A 23916-nucleotide genomic window follows, 5' to 3' on the forward strand; every position below is an offset into this window, starting at 1 on the left:
TTGTTAAGATTATATGTAATTTGTTAGAATTTTTATGTGGTTGTTAGGATTATATATGGAATATAGAAAATAACAGTAATAAGTTATGGGAGAAAGCGGTGAATGATTTACCGCTTCGTTCACCGTCTTTAAAAGAAATTCTGATGTGGCGCCGACGTGGCGAAAAGAGGATTAGTTTTACAAATAAAATTTTGAGTGGGTTATTTCGCAAATTTTAAAATTTTAGAGGGTTGTTTTATAAAAAAGTCCTAACGCCGCTCTCCTTCCCCCTCTCTCCTTCAAAACTCTAGGCTCCTCCAAAAACCCCAACCACCCCCTTGTTCTTCTCTCTCTCTCTCTCTCTCTCTCTCTCCTCGAAACCCTAGCCATGGCGTCCCTCACCGCAGCCGCTCCCATTAACGGCGAGCGTCGTCTCCTCTCTCCCTTCCGCTCCGCCGCCCTCAAAGCCCCGTCTCATCCTCCCCCGGCCCTTCGCATCGCCGCCGCCCCTCCCCGCAAAATGAGGCTCCACAGGGTTTCTAGGGTTAGGGCTTCCTCCATTTCCGACGCCCCGAGCCCCCTCCTCCGCACCCTCCGCTCCGCCGCCTCCGGCGCCGTCGTCCTCGCCGCCCTTCTCTCCGCCAAGCTCTCCCCGTCGCCGGCGAGGGCCGAGCCCTCCGCGCCGCCGCCGGCGACGGAGGAGAGGTTAGAAGCCTCCGGCGAGGTCGAAGCCCCGAAGACGGATTCCGAGCCGTCCCCTCTCTCCCAGCTTCTCGACTCCAACCCCGACGCCGTCCGCTCCGTCCTCTACAAGACGCTCGAGGACGGCGACGACGCCGAGGCCCTCTCCCTCCTCCGCCGCCTGATCGGCGCCCGGCCCTCGGAGCCCGAGTGGAAGCTCCTGGCGGCGCGGCTCCTCTGCGAGGTGGGGGACGCCGCCGAGGCCCGCCGCCTCCTGGAGGAGGTCCTCGCCGCCGACCCCCTCTCCTTCGAGGCCCTCTTCGAGAACGCCGTCCTCATGGACCGGTGCGGCGAGGGCGTCGCGGCGCTCGAGCGCCTGGAGCGCGCGCTCGATCTCGCGCGCGCCGAGCACAAGGAGAGGGCCGCGCGCGACGTGCGGCTGATCATCGCGCAGATGCAGTTCCTGCAGAAGAAGGTGGACGAGGCCCTGACGAGCTACGAGGAGCTCGCGCGAGAGGACCCCAAGGACTACCGGCCCTACTTCTGCCAGGGGGTCATATACAGCTTGTTGGATCGGAACACGGAGGCGAGAGACAAGTTCTCCAAGTACCACGAGCTCTCCCCCAGGAACTTGGACGTCGATGCCTACCTACAATTACAAACGCCGCTCTCCAGGATCAAGCTCTTCGGGACCGACGATTCAAACGCATAATCTCGCGGCGGCGGCGGCGGCGGCGGCGGAATGGAATAAACGGCGAGAGGTTGGTTTGCCTCTCAAACTGATGCCTTTTTTTCTGTTTTTTCTCCGGCGAAATTTTGGTAGTGTGAGTATACTCCAGTGGATAATACTCTGGAAAGGCCTAAACAGCAAGTTTTCTAGTATCAGTATCGTTTCTTGGTTCTTGCACTGAGAAGGAAGTTTCTTCCATTGCGTCGAATTCAACTTTTGACGCTAACTTCTCTTGCATTTCACAAGAGCTAGCTGTAGTGATAGGTGTTTTCCATGCATTTATCCTCTTCGGGTGATCAAGAAGTTTGAAGCGGCTTTTGATACCACAAGAGCTGTCGCCCGCCTCCCAGACATTGCTCGCTCGATTCGAAAGCATAACGACAGGTCACGTTGTTTAAGAAATTCTCTCTTTTTTTTTAACACAATATGTTTGACATAACTACAATATCACAGACAAATATTAATATCCGGAAAGTTTTATAATAATGTCCTGATCATTGAATTAGAGAGTGTGTTTTCATTGTCTAAACTTTGTGGGGTTCGATGCCGTCCCGGAGATTGACTCATACTTTCAGAAACAAAGGAATACCAGCTGTTTACCATTTTAAGAATAAGATAATAAAATTTACCTTGCTAATCCCCCTGCATCTCAAGTTAGCAAAAGATATATGGGTCCAGCTATGGTGCTTGCACCAAGCACTTGGTGCTTGTAAGTTTTTTACCGTTAGATCTACTCCTCGGATCATTTTCAACTATTAGATTATACTATTCAACCAACCACTCGCTCAATCCTAGGGGACCCACATCATTCTAATCGCATATTTCTTAATCCAATGGCTAAATATCTACAAGCACCAATAACCTGGTACTTCTAAAAGCATAGGAGCTCAATTATATATATATATATATATATATATATATATATATATAGAGAGAGAGAGAGAGAGAGAGAGAGAGAGAGAGAGAGAGAGAGAGAGAGTAGGGCTACTATATTCTTATGAGTATTGGGCCCTTCGTACGCATAAGTTATTTTCGATGATAGGGTTTCCGAATCGACGATCCACTCCGTTAAATATGATCTAAAGTATTTGAAACTTCTAAAAAATAAATTTTGTAATTCTTGAAAATCATAATAAAGTCCATCAAACGGGCATAAAATGAACGGTCAAAATCGAACGACATCCTAAAAATAGATGATCGGATCCTTCAATTTAAGATCGGAGTTATTGATATTTTTCTAGGTAGTGAATAGAATTTTCTATCAAAAATTCAATCTATTCCAATTCTTTTACACCGTTAAACTAGCAAGTATTCCACACCGACCGTTAAAAATTGTCAATTTTGTGAGTTTTTTATTGTAAAGTAAATGATATCGAAAAATTCTAAAATTTGATTTCTAGAAGTTTTAAATGCTCTAGATAACGTTTAACGGTATATATCGTCGATTCGGAAGTTCTATTATCGAAAATAACTTATAAGTACAAGGGCGATCATACTCATAAGTTATTTTTGATGATAGAGCTTCCGAATCGACGATACACACTGTTAAACGTTATCTAGAGCATTCAAAATGTCTAGAAATCAAATTTTATGATTTTTCAACATCATTTACCATACGATCAAAAGGTCACAAAATTGACAATTTTTAACGGCCGGTATGAGATACTTGCTAGTTTAATGGTGTAAAAGAATCGAAATTGATTGAATTTTTGATAAAAATTTCATTTACTACATAGATAAAGATCAATAACTCCGATCTTAAATTGAAGGATTCGATCATCTATTTTTAGGACATCGTTCGATTTTCACCGTTCATTTTATATCTGCTTGATGAACTTTATTATGATTTCGAAAAATTACAAAATTTTTAAAAAATTTTAGATACTCTAAATTATATTTAATGGAGTGGATCGTCGATTCGAAATCTCAATCATTGAAAACAAAGTGCTCTATACTCATAAAAATATAATAGCCCTAGCCTCTATATATATATATATATATATATATATATATATATATATATATATATATATATATATAATCTAGCCATTGTCCTTTTAGAAGGACAAAGGCCTTCATTCTCCCAAGTCCTTTTAGACAAAAAGAATTTCGAATTGATGATTGAAACAGTTAAAGCAGCTATATATTTGCAATGTTTTTTTCTTTTCTGGTTACCACAAAAGCAGCTATATATTTACATTTCAAGCCAAAAAAAAAAGAAGCATACAGCAGTATAAGAAACTATAATTACAGAAAACTTGTTATGGAGCAATATTCAAACCAAGAACCAGCAATTCTTTTTGTTCTCTAGTCGCAAAAGACGACTAATGTTTCTTCCCTTTGTTCTTTCCCTTCCCTTTGGCCTTCTTCCTCCCTTTTTTGCTCTCCCTTTCAGTGTGCTGCTCTTTTCTTTGTTCAGTAGTAGAACAAACAGTAACCGCCTCAACTTCAGCTTCCTTGTCATCTGGAGCTGACTCGCCTTCCGGGGTATTATCACGGCTGTGTACACTGCTCTCGAAAGCCTCCTTGCTGATGCCTTTTTTCGCGGACAGGGAATTCATTACCTGCTGCAATTTGCATCGCCAATCCTGCCACCTCGCATTCAAGTCTTCACCTTCATTTCTAGTAAAGATAAAATTATAATAGATGTGTTTAGTCGGAAGTTTATTCAAGTATTATTTTGTATGTAATCTACAGCGTTTGAATTCTCTTAGGTGAATTAGAATTCTACTATCAGGCACCACCACAAATTCGCTCCCATGGTTGTGAACCCAAATGCACACAAAAGAAACAGATAAAATATTTGTCTGATTCATAAACAAGCCATCTGACTCACAAACGAACCAGGGAATAGAGTGAGAGGATCAGAGCAGCAGGATAACTAACTGGATACTGCAGAAAAAAAAAGGGGGTGCACGCTCAAAATAGCCCTGCATACTACATTAACAAATTGGTAAAGGATATTTTCTACTTCTGTTGCTTATGTTACTGGAAAAATGAACGTGGTGGAAGCAATTACCTCCCAGTGAGCTGTCTGAATTCATCACAGACACTCATCATTTCCTGAACCAAGTGCTCGCCAAAGTCTTCTTGAGTTCTTTCTTCCTTTAACTGGGATATTACAGTCTCTAGAAATTTGACAGTATCCACTGCACTCTGCTTGAACCAAAGCTTAATAACATCAGAAAACATGTAAAACTGAAGAATTTTTGTCCAATGATTATAACATCTAACAAACATAAGACAACAAGCTAATCAAAACCTGATGCAGCAGGTATAAACTCGGAAAACTTTTGAACTATTTACCTCCTCAACATTTCCACGTTGATGTCCTTCAGACTTCTCTAGACTAGTTTGTTGATTTCCAGATTTATTTCTCTCAATCCCAGTACTTGGCGAACAGCTGGAGCTGGAGCTCATGTTTGATGAATCTTGTGAAGACTCTTTATCCTTAACATTTCCCAAAATCTTCAGGAATAGCATTGCACAAACACGGTCGGGATCCCTGATTTGCTCAGGGCTGATGAAAACAGCATTCAACTTTGACAGTGTTGAACTCCTTCCAGTAGAACTTATTACCACTAAAGGATTTCCAATTGTTTCAAGTGCATCAGCAAATGCACTTAAAAACCGAGAATAATTTTGCGTCCTGGAATATATAACATGCCGAAGCTTNGTGCAAAAGTTTTGGCTCTGTTAAGTAGTTCCTCCTTTCCAGTGAACTTTTTTAGAGGCCACCCATCACTTCCAGAAATCCATAGTGAGTTTATAACGACGTGAAAAAGAATTAGTCGTACAGCCTTCTCAAAAAGACCAGCTTTCTCGAGCATCTCTGCCTCTTGTAGGATATCTCCTTTCCTTCTGCAAATCTTTGCAGCTTCTAAGAAGTTCCCCATTTCAATCTCCACTTTAAGCAACTCTTCAAGAAGATTTTTAGAAGTCAAAAAAGACCGAATTCGATCCATAGATTGGAAAGCCTTAACGGAAACCATCATACGTTCTTTTTCTCCACGCTCGTAGTAGTGGATAGCACAGTTCTCCAAATACGTGAATCGAACTTCATCGAAGTCTTTGTAATTCTGTTTATCGACAAATGATTCCTCCTTCCATCTTTCTAAATACTGTAATCCAGAGTCAAATAGTTGTCCTTTGGAGCAAATCGAGATACACTTCAAGAAGCACTTTGCTTGAGAGTACAGATCAGCGGCAAGGGACCAGCATTCTGCTTTAGCAAAGCAATCCCCAGCATCTTCAAGCCTAGATTTGCCACACTTCTCCATATAAATGGTACCTGAGTTGAAGTGAAGAGTATGGATATTAGACGTGTTAAGTAACAAGTAGTATTTTCGACCATTTATTTGAGTTAACAAAAATGTCAAAAATAGATCATTTCAGTAGTCCATTATGGCACATTTCCTATTGGGTGCATGAACTACATAGTGCAGGTCTGTATGTTTCCTATTGGGTGCATGAACTACATAGCTTCCACGGTAGAGGATTGCCTCCACAAGCTTTTAACTATTGTCTGTGTATAATACAATTTCTCAAAAAGCAGAAACAGTGTAGTATAGAGGGTAGTGAATTTGTTCATTCCAAGATATGGAGACCAACTACCTATTGAATATTAATGCCCTGAAAAGCTTACATAGTACATATGTTAAAAAATAAGGTAAAACTGTATGAAACTTAAACTATAGATCATTTGGATCTAGCTACCCAACCTGTCAAAAATTTGATTTTACTATCCAACCTTTCAATTTATTTGATTTAAGTTAATCAACGACACTTTAACTTCAAAATTTAAATGCATTGTTTATCTTTACATGTTTAGCTAGTATAATCATACAATTCTCACAAATATAAGTTTATTAAAGTAATTAATTAATTTAAATTTTTGAGTCAAAGTGCCGTTGACTTACTCAAATCAAACAAATTGAAAGGATGGTAAAATTAAAATTTTGAAAGATTGGATAGCTAACTCCAAATGATAAGTTCCAAACATTTTTACCAAAAAATAATGAGGCAATGTATTACCTGCTTTCATGTAATCCTTCAATTTGATATAACATGTAGCAGCTTTCTCCGGTTTGCCGATGATTTCATAGAGTTCAGCAGCTTTAAGTAGTGCAGCCTCACCCATTTCTTGATTCGTAGAAATAACCTGCTCAGCCGTTAGTACGAGGCCTGCCGCCCGCGCCCACTTTTCTCTGAATTCATCACCAGCCTTTTCAAAGCACATAGTGGCCATCTCAAAATGCCCCTCATGGAATAACTGTAGAAGAAACAAAATCACAATTCCAACATCAAATTCCTCCATATACCATGGAACTTGACGCAAAAAGAAGGGTGGTGGGGGAAAGAAATGGAGCGGCTTTAAATGTAATCACAATAATACAGACCTTGATACCACGTAACTTCCAATCCTCAGCACTGCTTGCCGTTTGCATTGCCTGAACAAGAGCTGAATCCAAGTGCCTTACTTGGACCAGACATAACTTTTTCCAGTAATCAAAAATGGGTTTACAGTTTTCATCACTATTCTCACAAATCCAAAGTCTTTGTCGTGTCCGGGTAATAGCGACATATAGTTGCTTCAGCTCTGAGCAAAGAAGATTGTGCTTTGCTTCATCAAATGAAGGAAATGACCTTGTCCTACAGGGTTCAAGTATATTGCGGGTATTCATATACTCATATACAACTCTCCACTTATTTTTCAATGGGGATGCACCAAAAAAATTATAAAGCAGAACATCCTGCATCACAAAATTTTTTTTTTAAAAAAAAGAGGAAAAGTTAAAGATTGGTGAAAAGACTAGCCACCTGTTACATAGGGTTATACTAGTGAAGGACTCGCGCATTGCGGCGAGACAATTTCGTATAAATAAACAAATAAAGTAAAAAAAGAGTCAAGATATTATATATAAAAAAAAGCAACCAAAGAATAAGCAACTATTACTGCAAAAAAAATATAAGAATAAATTATAGAAGGACTAAAAAAAAATAAGGGCAAAAAAATCATACGAATTTGTTATCTTGACTATTAAAAATCATGCGATAAAATTTTACACTTGATATAAGTAAAAACAAAAAAGAAAAGATGTTAAGAAAAATAAATAAAAAAAGAAAGTAAGAGAGTGAGAGAGAGAGTGTGAGAGTGTTGAGAGAAAAAAAAAAAAAAAAGTAAGAGAGTGAGAGATAACATAAACTTATCCATACTCATCCATACTGATCCATACTGTAACTTTTTTTTTTTTGGGCATAAACTTATCCATACTGATCTTTACCTGCCAAGGTCCTTTCCTATGCCCTCGGCTGTATACAGTTGATTTTATTAGAGAAATATAAGAGATATGTTTGAAGTTACCTGAAATTCAAGGCCTTTGCACTCAACTATGGTTAAAACAAGAGCTTGTTCACCAACAAATTCCAAAATTTGCCTTTTGGCGCAATCATCACGCACGAGGATGACTTGTTCAGCTCCAAATCCACTCGAACTACCTGTTGTGTTTCTGCTCTCTCCAAAGATTGTTACGATAGCATTCTCATCATTACTCGATTCAAGCAGAACAGGAGCTTCTCCATATATCAAGCTAGTCTCTGGAGACAGTTTGTCAACACATACAGGGAAAAAATAGTACAGAAGGTCCATGATACTCTGTGCCAGTTTCAGAACACCAAAATGCGTACGAAAATTCTGATTTAATTGGAACATATCAGCCATCGTGAATTCCTTTTTCTTGCTGTCCTGATTAAGAATTTCCGATCTCGAAAGGAATTCTGTATAGAAAAGAGAGCGAATATCTTCAAACCTGAAGTCGATTCCCCTCGCAATCGTTTGAGCTGTGTCTCCAGCAAAAGTGAACCCTTCCTCAAAATTCATGCAAACATATCGGAGAAGGGCTAACTGTCTCATCGTAAGGTCCTGAACCTCATCAATGTAGACAAAATCTAATTTATCACCTGTAAAACCAGCACAGCTAAGTTGTTTGTGAAGGTGATTGACAACATCAGACAGATCGAACTCTCCAGCCATTCGTTTCTTGTTCTCGTAATCGATGAAAATGTCATATATTATCTCTCTGGTTTTGCTTCCCAATGTTGAGAACCGTTTATTAGATAGCATGATATACTCTTCTCTTTCAAGTTTAGCTTCTTGAAACTTGCCAGCTTCACTGCCACCCTTTATGTGAGAAATTATCTGAGTAAAAACAGTCGATGGGTCGAGTTTTTTAGTCATATCTGCGTCAAAATGGGGCCAGTAGGACCCTGCAAATTTTTCATAGTCGACTTCCTTACTTTGTATAAAAGTTTGCAATGCAAGGGACTTTGATACTCCTCTTTCTGATGAGGAAACTCCCCATTCACTACAATATTTATCAAAGAATGAAATCCTCATGGTTCCATCAAGCATCTTCAAGAATTTCCGGAATGTTATAACCAGAGGATAGTGTTTTTGTGGTAGTTCTGAAAAACTGTCGGGAATATCAAGAAAATCATCAAGGCTATCACTGATATCATCCAAACCAAGAGAATTCATAGTACTAGATGTGTCACCACCAGTAGCAAAGCTGAAATCAGTAACATAAAAATGAAAATGTAAATAATTTTGCAGACCAAATTAAAGAAAAAGCACTTCCCACTTAAAATTAGATATCGTAACCATTATTCTCATCATCATACAGTCCTTTTCCAATTCATATCAGGCTGGCTAGAGCCAAACTCGAAAATGAGAATGCTATTAAAGAATTTTAAGATTTTCTAGAATCAACCGAGGACCTGATATTCTCAATAGCCATTTAAATATTAGTTTCAATAGATTCACGTACCAAAGTGCCTACATGTATCTACATGAGAATTACAATGCGACATATATTTACTGCCCATGTATAATGTTGAATTAAGAGTAATTCATCTAGCCAAAGAAATCATGTGTAAGATAACATAGATCCAATGGATATGAGAAGCTCAAAGCAAAGTTAATGCAAATAGCATACCTTCTAAGTCGGCATATGTGGCTCCTTATAGCTGAACAAAGTTTTGAGCTAACAGTAATAAAAATCTGCCTTACGAAATTTCCTTCGCTAGACCCCACATCCTCATTTTGTTCAACATCATCAACTGCGGCCTCAGAAAGAACAGCTTTCCCAGACTTGAGTCCTCCTGATGCAATAAAGTGCCGCTGCTCCTTTTGAACTAACTTCGTGGTTAATATAGTCGTTTTCCCAGTCCCAGACCTCCCCAGTATGAAAGAACTTTGGGGAAAACGAATTATCTCCTCTTCTTGATCAGTCAACTCAAAAGGTACATTTAGTTCAGACCCATCCCTTGCTGTGAGCAAGTGTTTTGCCACCCCTGACGATAAAGCGTAAAACTTCATCAGTAGCAGGCTCTCACTAACTTTAGAATTTTCCATAACATTTAATGTTTCCATATTGCTATCGTCTTCTTCTGTCAGTTCAGAACCACATTTACTGATCCTTTTATAGCGGATAATATCACGGCCAACATCCCAACTCATAGGAACTTCAACCGTCCTGTCAGACACAACAATATGTCTCTCGTCAAGGCAATAGTTTAATCTGAGACTGAAGGTTGTCAATTTCAAGTAGGAAACCTAAAGTACAGTAAAAGCCCTACAAATGTTGTGATTTTCTCATTGCTCCCTGAAATTCTAAAGCCTACATTTCACCCGTTGACCTATGAGCAAAGTGATAAACGACAGCTAATAGAACACCGACAAAGGAAACAATGCAATGAAATCTTGTACTTTAAAAGGGTGAATTATGATATTCAACATTACACAAAAGCAAAGCAAAAATTGAGGCATTTCCAGGGTAACTTCTTGCAAATAGACATCAGCTGAAGTTCATCATTTTTGTAGAAACTATCAGCTTCTAATTAGAAAACAAAGCTAATTTATGGCCAGTAAAGCAGAATCACAATTTTAGGTAAGCAAATTGGAAGGTAAAACAATGGAAGAATACAAAAGAAAAAAACGAATGTAACAAGGTATTCAAAAGAAAAATCAAATTGTAGTAACTATTTTTCATATAATATGAAAGTTTATGATTCCGAGCAAGTAAAAAAGGGTTGATGTAAAAGAGGGGAACAGGGATGAATAAGGTACAAGCATCAAAAGATAAAAAGTTCATCAAAAGAATCATCAAACCTACCGTTCCAAACGTATGGCTTTGCAGTGATCCATATAAATATCTGTATACAATGAAAATATATGGTCGAGACGTTTAATAAGTTTCTCAATTTGTGCCAAAGGTAGGATGTCCCACACCCTTATAATTTGGATATATCTCTCATGCTTTTCTATGTCAATACTCCATACAAGATAAAGATCGCTGATCTTATATATTCTAGCGAGCTGAAAAGAATCTGCCAAATGACGATTTTCTCTTTTTGACCGCCAACCACTAGCAAGTCTCAAAAGTAAATGAAGCACTTCCCTTTGGAGCGTTTTCGATTTCAGCTTTCCAAAAGACTTTCTAAACTCATCACTGAAAAGTACCTGCTTAAGCCATGTAGACAGTTGATCACAACCACAAAACTGAAAAAGAATAATAATATAAAATTCAATTCTATATAGTAATTTTCACTACCTTCCAACTAGCATTGTTAAGAAGTACTGAATCCGAATTGAGCAAATCATCGAGTTGATCGAGTTCATGCTTTATATGTAAAATTACTTTAGCCAATCTGGGATCATCATTAGCATTGGATATGCATTTCCGATTTTGAGCATCAAGAACTAGTTCCGCCCATATTGTTCCACTTCTCAATAACGTACTAGCATTTCCCAAAATCCAAAGACAATGCCTGCATAAGACATAATTATATTATGGACGAAACAGTAACATAAAGTAAAGGCCTTTGAAATACAGTAAAGGGCCTTTTCGGCTTTTTCGTGTGCAAAGTAGCTTATGTATTGCATCTATAAAGAAGCAAAATATTTAGAGTCCGAAATGGCACACCGGTATTGCCATTAGAAGAATACCTAGCTCTTGTCAGAGCAACATTTGTCCTTTGATTATCTTCTAGAAACCCAATAGTTCCTTTGTTGTTGGACCTCACAGTTGAAAGTATAATCACATCATCCTCTTCACCTTGAAATCCATCAATGGACTTCACTCTTACGTCAAACCCACTGTAAGAATTATACTTGTCTCCAAGCTTGTCCTTAATTGCATTTACTTGGGAACTGTACGGAGACACCACACCAATGCTGAGCTTTTGCTGTGTAGTCTGCCATGCTGTACAGGCAACAGAAGGTAACATGGTGATTAGCATATGTGTCACTTCTAAAATTCTCCAATCATGTATATACAGGCATCATCAGATTATGAGTACGGTACTGCTTTAGGAGTATAATAGAAACAACTGAAAAATCACGATGCACCGATGCCCTAATAAAAAATCGCATAAAAACCCAAAGAGAAAGTCAAACCAGATGCAGGAAATCTTGAATGCTTGTGTTGAAATTTTGGTATGTCATAGTCGTATAAAAAAAAAGACAAAAAAGAAAAGAGAGAGAGGAAAAATTCATGCAAGTTAGATTATAAGGCGCTTGAATTTAACATACATTTGAAGAGAACTCCGACCAAATGCAAAGCAGCAGCAACTTCAACCATGTTTTTCCGGCTGTTTCTGACACCATCCAACTCTTCTCTGCCATCAGCAATGTTAATAAAAGCATAGGGACCAAACTCAAAATCCTGATAATTCTTGTTATAGTTACCGTCTTTAACATTCGGACCATCTAAAATCTTCTTCTCATAGAACCTAGCGTTTGGAAAGAAGCTGATTGCAGGATGCATCCGGTATTGGATGTTAAGAAGATTCTTATCATAACCCAGTGAGACCAATCTTTCAAAAAGGCTCTTTCCGAAACCAGCCTTTGTACAAACCTAAAAGAAGAGAATTAGAAACTAATTAGTCAATGTGGTGCACATGAATATCAATAAATGTTTTTGAACAATGGCATAAGAATAAAAGAATCTGCCACTTACAAATTTTGTTTTACATATAGTTCTTAACTACTTCAGACCGAGTAGGGTAACATGTGTTTCATATGTTCTTTTTTCAGTGACAATAACATTAGATTTGGAGTTTAGTCCATTGCCAGATCCCCATAAGTAATCATTATTATTTTTAAAGATAGTAATATCCCACCTGTGAGGTGTTTTACATTTACTTGAAAGTTGGACTTGTTAGATAGCTATTCATATCTCCCAACAACCAACAAATAAATGATTCTCAAATAAAGAGAAGAAGATTTTCCAAGTAAGTTGTTCTAGCATCCAAACAAGCGCTAAATGTAGTACCCCCACAAATAAATAATTACTAAGCATGCCATCTGAGATGAAAATCAATCACAAAAAGAAAAAGGGAAGAAAATGCATAACCTGGCTCTTCACTGTAGCACGCAACTGACATTCATCTCCTACCAGAATTGCATGCTTTAACCAATGAAGCCGGAGCGGTATCACTGACTCACACTCTTTAAGCTGAGCAGCCTCGTCAACCACTAATACATCCAGAGGTTCAATATTCGCATGATGCAATCGAGAAGAACTAGAGACAGTACAGAATATAAGTATTGCATTTCGAAGGAAATAATCACGAATCTCACTTTTATCAGCAGTGTGAGGAAAATCAAGAGTGCCTTGAAGAGCTTTCAATAAGCGAACACACTTAACTCTTGCTTCATCCAATGCCTGTCTTGCAGAAGATCGAATGTGAGAAGATTTAGAGTCATCCATGGTATACTTGGCTTCTAATTCCCCTTTCCAGAAGACCTTTTTTGCATCATCATCAGTCAAATCTTCATTAGATAAGAGTTGAGAAAATGTCCCGAGCAAATCCATTAGGGCAAACATGTTAATAGAATTCTCACGTGAAAAGCACTTTCTAGGAAGATGTACCCACAAATTCCTTAAGCAACTTTGGAGACGTAATGCAACAGCATCGAATTGCTTTCCAATAAACTCTAGAAAAGTTATACTCTCTTCCTTTGTGGTAGCAAGAATCATATCATATTGAGAGCTGCTGTCCTCAAGTAAGCTAATCATTGAAGCTATGCTATGCTTCCATCCAGATGATGGCACAAAGCATTCAACAAGTTGGTCAAGGCGATAATCCAAAAATACATCACAAAGTTCATCGTCAATTTCCATACGATCCCTATTCCCAAATAAAAGCACATCTCCTAAAGAACAGAGAGAACCATTCACTCTATCATGCGCACTGAAATGCTTTAGCAACTGAAGCAGGCGAGAGCAAACTCCAAGCACAGCAACATTAGTCGGGGCACATATAAGCGTTCGGCATTGCATATGCAAGAGAGCCCATAGTATAGCCGCAACAGTCTTCGTCTTTCCCGTACCAGGAGGGCCCCAAATAAGCTTCACGAAGTTTGAATGCTCACATTGAACAGTCGAAATTGCGTCTTTTACTGCATCCATTTGCGACTGATTGAGATTCATAGACATTAAATTTTCCAAAAACAAATATTCATCTCGTGTAATGCATATATTGCATTTGCCATTAACCTGCAGAACATGAAAACAAAGGAAAATGTAAAAAAAATCAATCTAACAGTTATACAAAATGCAACAAAGCACTTCAAAATAAATAGAGATTACCATATTTCGAGGGCGCAAAACTTTGTTTATAATACTGAAGTTGCAATTCATCCCTGTATCAAAGTGAATAGCTCTCCATATCCGAATATTCGACATAATGTTAGCGAGAAAAATAGCAAAATTGTACTTGTTCAAGTCGCCTTCTACATCAATGCTCTTTGAGGCTTTCACTTTGAACCCCTTCTGATACTCCTCATCCATCGCCACCTCAGTGACCATCGCAACACAGTACGTAACGCCGTATCTACCAAACTCATCAGCAAATTCAGGTTTAATGCTTGACAATACAAAGACGTCACCATTCCTCGCCTTATAGCTTTCAGCGGCAGCGGCAGTAGATTCGTTCTCCCAAAAGTCGACATCAATGTAATATGAAGGCTTCGATGTTTTGGACGATGACGGCTCCGCCGCCTCTATACATCGGATTTGTGAATGAGGAGCTTGGGAGATCGACTCCAAGCTAGAGCATAGCTCTGCGCGTGTTTCTTCTAACAAAGGAGCGGCATATGATTCAAAATACTTTGGAATTGACTCAAAAACTTCCGGTATCTTCTCCACCTAGGAGATAAAAAAGAGTGCATGTTAAATAGAGCAGCATAATATACAACATTAAATGTGAATCAACCAACAGTTCTACAGCACATTATATCCAAAATTCTTCGTCGCATCTGGACATAAAAGGGGCTGAACTATTGTTAGCAAACGACATCTTTTTAATATTTCGTATTCAGACATTTCTCTTTTTTACGTCTGAACTTCTTAGAGCTCGGAGAAATTCGAGCTCAAAACCTTTCTGATATTATGCGAAGCGACAGATTACACTCTAATAAGAGTTTCAGCGTCAAGAAAACAGAGAAGAGCACAGAGATGAAGGTGCAGTGGCACCCTCTGTTACATTTGAACGTGAATATGGGGTACAGGGATGCGTGCATCAGGACCTGGTTATCGTAGAGGGCCTCGTTGAGAATGTCTCCTACGGACCATGAGAGCACCAAATCCCCCAATTCCCATTTCTGAGCTTCTTCACCACCACCACGTCCCCATCTCCTCTTCGTCTCTCTCTCCATTTGTCTCCTCTCACTTCTCTCAGAAACCCAGAGAGAGAGAGAGAGAGAGAGAGAGAGAGCTCACTGTGAGAGTGTGAACCAGTATTTATTTGAAAATAAAAAGCAGAGAGATAGAGAGAGAGAGAGAGTTGATGCTTGATACCGAGTTCTTGGAATAAAGAAGGGTTTTTGCTTGATGTCGAAGGAACTCAAAAAGCAGTAAATAAATATGCTTTTGAACTTGACTCGGAAAGTCGCTTCTTTTTATCGTGGATTGGGACTTTGCTGAGAAAAGAGGTCGACGAATCCGAAGAGTTTCCCTTCGGTGAGAAGGATATTGGAAAAAGAAAAGAAAAAGAAAAAAAAAAGAAAAAAAAGAGTGAGTTACAAAAAGAGAGACTTCCTCGGACTGAGGCCACGTTCGCGGCATAAGCAATGCATAATAAACTCCTCAACTTCTTTTTTTTTAAAAAAATTATGTGCCCCTTTTTAACTTCTAAATTTTAGAAAAAATTAAAATTTTACAATTTAATTACAGTAAAAATTGTATAACTTTTGTTAGAATTACTAAATTTTATAGTTCAATTAGCCAGTGACAATTAATCAATCTAGTTTCGTTCGTTATTGCCAATATTAGTAATCAATTCGCATTTAATAGGTAGAATAACAATTAGCAGTAAATAAATACACTGACTTACCCAGAAATATCAGTTATTACTTCTGATCTTCCGAATCATCCTCATCTACAAGCCAATATATATTACATTTAAACAAACTTTCCGCAACTCTAACTGGAAAATGCAAGTTTTCACAAAATATTCATAAAAATGCAACTTCACATCTCCACAAAATATAACTACACGCCAACATAAATGAGTTGTAAAATGGTTTTACAAGTTACAACACGCAGCTAGATAATAATGTTTGACCCTCATAAGCAAAAATATCCATTGAATCCTGCATTCTTCAGCTTGGCTCAACTCAAATCGAACAACATCGGTTCAATGTTGACAACCATTTATGTCTCAAATGATGTTAAATAATTGCAGTGTTATGAAAAATATACTTAATTACTTTTATATGGTAATATAATTGATGCATGGGAAGGCTACTAATGAATAATGATATACTAAGAGTTGCTGTAGTTACAGAATGAGGGGTTTTCTTAGGCAACAAGTATCTAATAGTGTTTGATTTGAACCAAAGGATAGGATAAACCAAAAGCTGATGATAAAACAACATTGATGTCTTAAAGATCTCTGAACCCTTTCCATTTGCAAAAGGAAATAAACGAATTCCTGATTGAGTTCAGCGACGCCGTTTCCTATCATCATCTTCATCCTCATCGGAATCACCGCTCTCTCGGAAGCGAGGATTCTTCTCCTGGAACAAGAAAGGTTATCTCTACTAAAATCGGCTGAACTGAATGATGAATAAAGAGAAGAATAGTCCAGAAATTTTTGTAAAATACAAAACTGGTAAAAAAAAAAATGTAGTGAAACATCCCCAACAATATGCCATTTTGAAATAGACCCCCAACTTCAAATTTTCTTTTTTTAATCAAATGATACTTCATGAACTTTTTGTTGTCTTGATTTGAGCAAGTCGATTGATTAAATTGAGAATTCTGTAAAATTTAAGAATGATTTCATTTTAGTTAACAGTTCTATCCACTTGCCAGCAGACGAAACTGCAAATTCCATCAAACTGTTAATGGCCAATAGCTGATGGACCATGAAATTGCATGGAGTCCTCACTCCACAGACAGAACGAACAAACTCAAAGCAAACCAAGGAAGAGTTCAAGAGGACGCAATTACAAAAAGAAGTTGCAGGATCCATTTCAGAATTGCCTATAATTGAGAGGGCCTTCAAACATTTTTCGCCCAAATAATTCATACCTGTCTGGAATCATTATCTGAGTTTCTCCTTGACTCGAAGACGGATTTTCTCCTCGACATTTCAGGTCCATACCGATCATCATCTCTGTATCTTTTGCGACGAAAATCTGCATCAGCACCAAACAGGGCATAAAGGCCGCTTTATTTATCTTCAGATAAATAGGTGAAGCAAATAAGCCGGATATTTATGAACTAAAACCTGCGTCATGTCTGTACGAGCCCCCTTGCCCATGGTCTCTACCCATCCCACCATCTGCAATTCAAATATGAAAATGTCAAAATTTGACAATGGTGACATGGAACAATGGAGGAACGAACAATTACAACAGGATAAACAAACTCCAGATGCAATTGAAAACCTTGTGGAGATTTTATAGTTGCTTATTCTTGAGATATAACTCTAGTGAGAGTTTAGGGCTGTGTAGTGATTCATGTCACTGCTTTGTTAAAGAGTGCTAGGGAGAAAACAGATAATCCATAGTGAAATTTCTCAAATAGTGACTTCAAAAAGAGAAAAGTAAAACTAATAAAATCACAAGTTCTTCACAAGATAAATATAAGATATGACTAAAGAGAGACATTTCTACAGTATCAAGCCCACAGTATTATTGTTTTGAAAACATACATCGAGATGGCGCGGGAGGCTGGAAAGCACCCAAAGACCCAGTGCCGTAATCAACTAATTGTCTCTGTGCCTCTAATTCTCTCTGAACCAGCTTCCCATAGCCACCTCTGCGTATCATTTGTTAAGCAAACAGAAGAGAAGGATGTAGGAGAGTATAATATAAATGTTTAAAAGGAACACCAAGGTTAAAATATAAAGAACATCACACTCATTCTAATTATATAGCAAAACATCGCTTATATAATTAAGATGCATCCAAGATCAAATATTGGATTGCCTGATATCAGCTTATATATGATAGTCATTGTAGAGGTTTCCAGAGGAGAAGAACTTCGCGAAACCCAAAACCAGTCAAAAGTATATATGCAGCAAGTAGCTCCTTACAAGCAAAACACAAAAATTTGAAAGTGTAATATGTATCAAAGGATATCAGGATCATAATCCGTCCGGTATTCGTCTCTCACCTATCAAGGAGAAAGTAGGTAAGCATAAGCACAAGTTATTTCGGAAAGGGAGAAATATTATGGCTTCAGAGATGAGAAAATAACCTGTCCGCCACTTCTTCCGCGGCCCCATTGCCTGCCTTCTTCAAACCCCCAGTCAAAATCTACACGGATTGGACGATCATCAAGAATTGTCCCACTGATATATTTCACCGAATCTTCAGCATCCTCCCTAGAATAGTACCTGAATGGGAAGCATCAAATAGCCATCAATGCACGGTCAAAGAAGTGCAATGAGAGAAATACGTGTTGAACTGTAAGGGCATGACAAAAGCTAAAAGCTGTATTGCAGTGGGATCATACCCACACTGTAGAAAAAAGTGTGAATGTGGAAAATTCTAATGCTGCGCCAGAAGATAGAAAACAATAAGCAGAGACCTTCAGATAATCAACCTACTGGATAAGCCCACTAAAACTAAAATCTACATAACCAAACAGTTATATTACATGCTAATGGATTTATTCACCATTTAAAAACTGCTGATAATGTAGTATTTAATATTTGTGCTAAACTTTAAATAAATGAGTAAGTTCTTCCTTAATCATAACTATTTCAACCTATTATAGCAAGAACAAATTAGCCCCTTTTCCAGCTCATCTTAATCTTGCAATTATGAGGTTTCTTTGTTTCTTTTTTTTTAGTGTTTAACTTGTTTTACCAGTTTAAAAAGAAAAATCTAAGTGAGAGGGTTAGATCAGTTTATATTAGATCAGTTTATACTTGCATCTGATTGGAAATTAGGTTTAACCTAGAAAAGCCCCATGTTTTTCGACAGCCACTTCCATGCTCCTAAACTATGCTGTTCATTGTTGATTGTCCAATAATTAACAATAGGGAAGAACTTGTCTAATACATTTCAGTAAGAAGATCACAATCAAGAAATAATCCTGGCATCCAAGAAGCATGTTTCCAATATAATTACCACTCTCTCACAGGTTCCAACAATGACAAATGATCTTGAAATAGCAATAAACTATTCTGGAACTACTAACCACAAGAAGGAAAGTTATAAAATTCCTAAAAAAAATAAAATCTAAAAATACGTCAGCAACTAAGAAAAACACAAAAAGCACGAACCCTAAATGAATTAAAAAAAAAAAAGGAGGAAACCCTTACAGAACAAAGCAGAAGCCGCAGGGAGTCTTAGAATTCTTATCCAAGCCCATGATGATCTTCTTGATCTCTCCGGCTCTGGAAAAGAGCTCGTAGACTTGCTCCTCCGTAGTGTAGAACGACATGTTACCCACGTAGACCGTGGTAGAGGTTTGGAGCGCGTGTTCATACTCCTCTTGGCCCCCCGAAAACCTCCGATCCCTATACACCGAGAGCTTCCCCGGATCCTACAAAAATATGAGAAAAGTACCCCCCGAAAAAAAAAACCAAGATTAATTGGAGTGAAACCACTGATTCCAAGGAGAAATCGCGGGGCATTGAAGCAAACCCTAAATAAAGATGCCATTTTTCTTGGCCTTTTCTGTTCTCTTTTGTGCTATGGATGCATCGGATCGAATTGGATGCGCGAATTTGGGGAGAAATCGAGCATTTTTGGTGGGTAGGGGTTTTGGGGGAATTTAGGGCAAACAAGCGGGGAGGAGACGGTGACAACGCGAAGAGAGAAAAACTGGGGGCCCAACAGAGCCCAATAGGCTTTTATAATTTGGGCGAGCCCGGTTTGGTTCGGGGCCTCGGGTCGATAATTGAGGCGCCTCCAACGGTCGAATCAAGAAGGATTTGACTCGTGTGTGTGGGCCTAAAAGTCGAACCCAAGCATATCCAAGTGAAACTAGACCCAAGATGATTTAAACTTATGTTGATTAGCAACAAATTAAAAATCAAGCCATAGATGTGAGTGAATCATATCACGTATTTAGATATTTGGATTTTTTTTCCTTTTTTTCTTCTTTTTTGTTTACGTTTCAACTATTACTAGTGTAGTGACCCGTGTGATGCAGCAGAAAAAAAATATTTTAATAAAAATTTACAAAATAAATAAATATAAATGTAAAGAAGAAAAAAATATGTAACCATATTTGATTAGACTTAATAATATGAAAAACACATTAAAAAATATTTAAAATGGAATCACAACTCATTGAAAAATAATGAAAGAAATCGAAAAAAAAAAAGAAAGTAAGAAATATATGAGAAGAAAAATTGTTATATAGATATTATAAAAAAAAAGTTTGAAATCTTGCAAGTGAAAGATAACAAATATTAAAGAGCACACTGAAAAGATTTAAATTAACATTTAACAAATCAAATAAATAGATTCATCCGTCCGATTCTTTTTTTGACGCAAATCAAATTTCTCTTAAAAATCAATAGTAAAGTGACTCGAGCATTATAGCAGATAGATACTATTAAAGTTAAAAATTTAAAAATAATAAATTATGAGTAAAAAAAATAAAATATATTCATCTTCATTAAATTATCTTAAATATACGCATCGAGTCTAGAATAACCAAAAAATATAAAACTCACATAATAAAAAATCATAAAAAACTTCAAATTATGCAAAATTTGAAATTTACATAGTACTCACATATTATTCCCTTCGCAAATTAGTTTTTATTTATGGGACATAGAATTTGGAGCAATCATCTATTGACTTAAAATCAATACCAGAGCAAACAAAAAAAGAATAAAGTAAAATCTTATAAAATAAAATTTAAAAAATAATAAATAAAGGCCAAATAGGAATTAGGATTGGGATCGTCAGGGAAAGAGTGGGAGAGATCGAAGGAAGGGCTTCAGATGTTGATCGAAGAGGGTCTTCTTGTGGGGGGGAGTGAAAGGCGAGGGAGTCCGCGGTGGTGGGGAGGCGGGCGACGTAGGTACTGCTTAGGTGGGGTGAGAGGGAGAAAAAGAGATGCCTATGCGACATTCTAAATGATCATTTACCATTTGATTTATCTTACTATTCCCTTTTTTTTTCTCAACTATTTCTCTTCCCATCAATTTCTGTTATTCATTTGTTATTAATTCTCCATATTAATCACCCCAATTAAAGTTCAAAATTTAATTTTAGATAATGGGTGACCTTCTAAATTATCAATTAACAATATGATTTATGAATGTGTAACTTACTTAATATTTTTTTCTCTTTTAGCAATGTTTAATTAGCTATTGTTCTCATTTATATCTAAAAATAAAAGTAAGAGATATGATAAGAGAAGGCGTAGGAAGAAGAAATATTTCACATTAATTAAAAAATAATGAGCCCCACTACTTACAAATTAAGATAACTTTTAAATATAACGTATAAAAGAGATGAAAAGAAAAACTGTAGGAAGAGAAAGCATTTCATATTGAAAAAAATAAAAATAAAAATAAAAATAATGGGTCTCACTATCCATAAATTAAGGAAGTGCACCCAAGTCAGATTAAGTCATGGAAAATCATATAGAGGTATAGGTAAGGGAACAGTTACCCAAAAATTCATTAATTTAAAAAAACTGCGGAGGATGCACACAATTTGTGTAACATCATTAACACTAAGTATTAGAAACTATACATGATTGTGGTCTAGGTTAAGCAAAAGATATTGGTATTAAATCAAACAATTTTAATAGAAATAGATTAAAATTTATTAATTATACTTAAATTTGGCTGATCCGTGAATAATTTCTTTTGAGAGAGATAGCACACCAACGTACTTTGTTCATTTTTTTCAAGATAAATCCAGCTAAAAATATGAAGCAATTAGGTTTCGAATTTGAAATGTTCAGCATCAATTATCAAGTTTTTAGCCAATTGCGTTAGATATGTTCAATGTCGATCCATGAATATGTTCAATGTCGAGCAAGACCTGATTTCGAAACTAAAAGAGTCGATTTCCGCGATAGATTGGCTTAATAGAAAGGGTTAATTACACCGGAAGTCCCCAACCTTCGCACCAATTTTCACAGGAGTCCCCAACTTTTTTTTTTTCAATTGAGTCCCTAACCTCTTGATTTTATTACAATTACGTCCCAACCGTTAAAAAAACTATTAAAATTAACGAAATTGCCACGTCAGCGTCTATTTCGCAATCTTTTGCATTTCAATTTAGGTTTCTAATCTTTGCACATTTTTCATTTTAGTCCCTAAAAATAAAAAATCAAAATTTTAAATTTAAATTCAAAAATAATATTAAAATTAAAATTTTAAACTAACAAGAAATTAGAATTTTGAATTTGAATTTAAAGTCTAATTAAAATTTTGAATTGAAATTCAAATTTTAAATTTAAATTTTTAATTGAATCTACATTTTGAATTCAAACTTAAAATTTTGATTTTGATTTTGATATTTCAATTTACACTTAAAATGAAAGTTTTGAAACCGAAATTTAAATTTAAAATCTGAATTTAAATTTAAAATCATATTCAAAATTTTGATTTTAAATTTTAAATTTGAATTCAAAATTTAAATTTTGAATTTTAAGATTTGATTTCAATTCTAATTGAATTTAAACTTTGAATTCAAATTCACATTTGAATTTGAAATTTCAAACGAAGTTTGAAATTAAATTAGAATTTAGAATTCCAAATGTGAATTTGAATTTAAAATTAAAAATTTAAATTAAATACAAAATTGGAATTTGAATCCAATTTAAATTTGAATCCAAAATCAAAATTTAAATTTAAATTTAAATATTAAATTAAATTTTTTTTTGAATTTATAAATTTAATGGGTTAATTACACCATTGGTTCTCAACTTTGCACTGTTTTCAATTTGGTCTCCAGCTTTTTTTCTTTTTTGCAATCCGTTGACACAGTGCACCGTGGCGCTGACATGGATCTCCGTGGCGTTGATGTTGGTGTGACGTGGCATTTTCCGTCAATTTTAATACTTATTTAACGGCTGCGACTTAATTGAAATGAAATCAAAGATTAGGGACTTGATTGCAAAAAAAAAAAAAAGGTTGAGGACCAAATTGGAGAAAACAGTGTAAAGATTGGACCACTAGTGTAATTAACCCTAATAGAAAAGACAAAGTCAGCGGGAGATGGACCCAGTCGAAGAAGTTTACAGTAAAATCACTATAAATTCCTGCAAGACGGAGGAGTAAAAGATAAGAGCTTTGTCCAACTATGGAAGATCAATCTTTTTTGAAAGTTAAGATCTTCGTTTGGTTAGTACTGAAAAGAAATGTGCACTCTGCGGACAAACCTCCGGAAATAGGGCTGGTGGAGAGGATTACTGTGTCTTCTGCCTTAACGAGAGTGAGACTTTAGACCACCTCTTCATGGGATGTGATTATATCAGGGTCCTACTAGAGGGTTTTCTATATAATAATTTTGTCTGGGATGAGAGCAGACATAAAGGTGAGCGCTTGGAGGGAAGGGAATTAGCAATAATTGCCATACGTGGTAGATTGTCTTATTGGAGGAAATAGAAGATTTTTTCAGAACTCTAAATGCACAGCGAGTATCTTAGTAACTGGGATTCGCCGCTTAAAAGACACCTGAATCTTTTTTCTTTTTTTTCTTTTTTCTTTTTTTTTACAGAAGCCCAGTTGTATTAGATTGGTCTAGTTCATCATCTAAATAAAGGGTTAATTACACGGTAGTCCCCAACCTTTCCATCAATTTTCATTTGAGTTCCCATCTTTTTTTTTTGCAATTAAGTCCCTAATTTCTTAATTTTATTACAATTTAGGTCTCAATCGTTAAAAAACTGTTAAAAATTAACGGAATCGCCAGTCAGCGCCTAGTGTGCAATCTTTTGCATGTCAATTAGGTCCTAAACTTTGCACAATTTTCATTTTAGTCCCTAAAAAATTCAAAATTTTAAATTTAATTCAAAAATAATATT

The 23916-nt window shown here is 36.8% G+C and overlaps 4 protein-coding genes across 4 annotated transcripts; 1 reads left to right on the forward strand and 3 right to left on the reverse strand.

Annotated features, from left to right (window-relative positions):
- LOC109707055 (protein SLOW GREEN 1, chloroplastic-like) lies at positions 286-1895 on the forward strand. Its single transcript, XM_020228122.1, has one exon. It carries the CDS (start codon positions 368-370, stop codon positions 1370-1372), a length of 1005 nt encoding a protein of 334 aa, XP_020083711.1. The 5' UTR covers positions 286-367; the 3' UTR covers positions 1373-1895.
- LOC109707056 lies at positions 3512-5058 on the reverse strand. Its single transcript, XM_020228123.1, has 3 exons — positions 4697-5058; positions 4410-4546; positions 3512-4012 (listed from the first exon to the last, which is right to left on the reverse strand). Exons 1-3 carry the CDS (start codon positions 4871-4873, stop codon positions 3715-3717), a joined length of 612 nt encoding a protein of 203 aa, XP_020083712.1. The 5' UTR covers positions 4874-5058; the 3' UTR covers positions 3512-3714.
- Positions 5068-15227, reverse strand: LOC109707842 (TPR and ankyrin repeat-containing protein 1-like; the record flags this gene model as incomplete). Its single annotated transcript, XM_020229369.1, has 13 exons — positions 14982-15227; positions 14044-14601; positions 13032-13950; positions 12805-12926; positions 11982-12306; positions 11397-11652; positions 11002-11218; positions 10564-10910; positions 9385-9924; positions 7755-8958; positions 6790-7143; positions 6425-6662; positions 5068-5681 (listed from the first exon to the last, which is right to left on the reverse strand). Coding segments are annotated over exons 1-13 (5823 nt in total), but the record flags the coding sequence as incomplete, so codon positions are not given.
- Positions 15878-19721, reverse strand: LOC109707057 (nuclear cap-binding protein subunit 2). Its single transcript, XM_020228124.1, has 8 exons — positions 19560-19721; positions 19235-19458; positions 18163-18301; positions 18045-18078; positions 17615-17725; positions 17189-17242; positions 16990-17096; positions 15878-16472 (listed from the first exon to the last, which is right to left on the reverse strand). The coding sequence occupies exons 1-8, from the start codon at positions 19575-19577 to the stop codon at positions 16398-16400; spliced, it is 762 nt and encodes a 253-aa protein (XP_020083713.1). The 5' UTR covers positions 19578-19721; the 3' UTR covers positions 15878-16397.

The sequence above is a fragment of the Ananas comosus genome, linkage group 3 (genome assembly GCF_001540865.1).
Source record: "Ananas comosus cultivar F153 linkage group 3, ASM154086v1, whole genome shotgun sequence".
NCBI lineage: Eukaryota > Viridiplantae > Streptophyta > Magnoliopsida > Poales > Bromeliaceae > Ananas > Ananas comosus.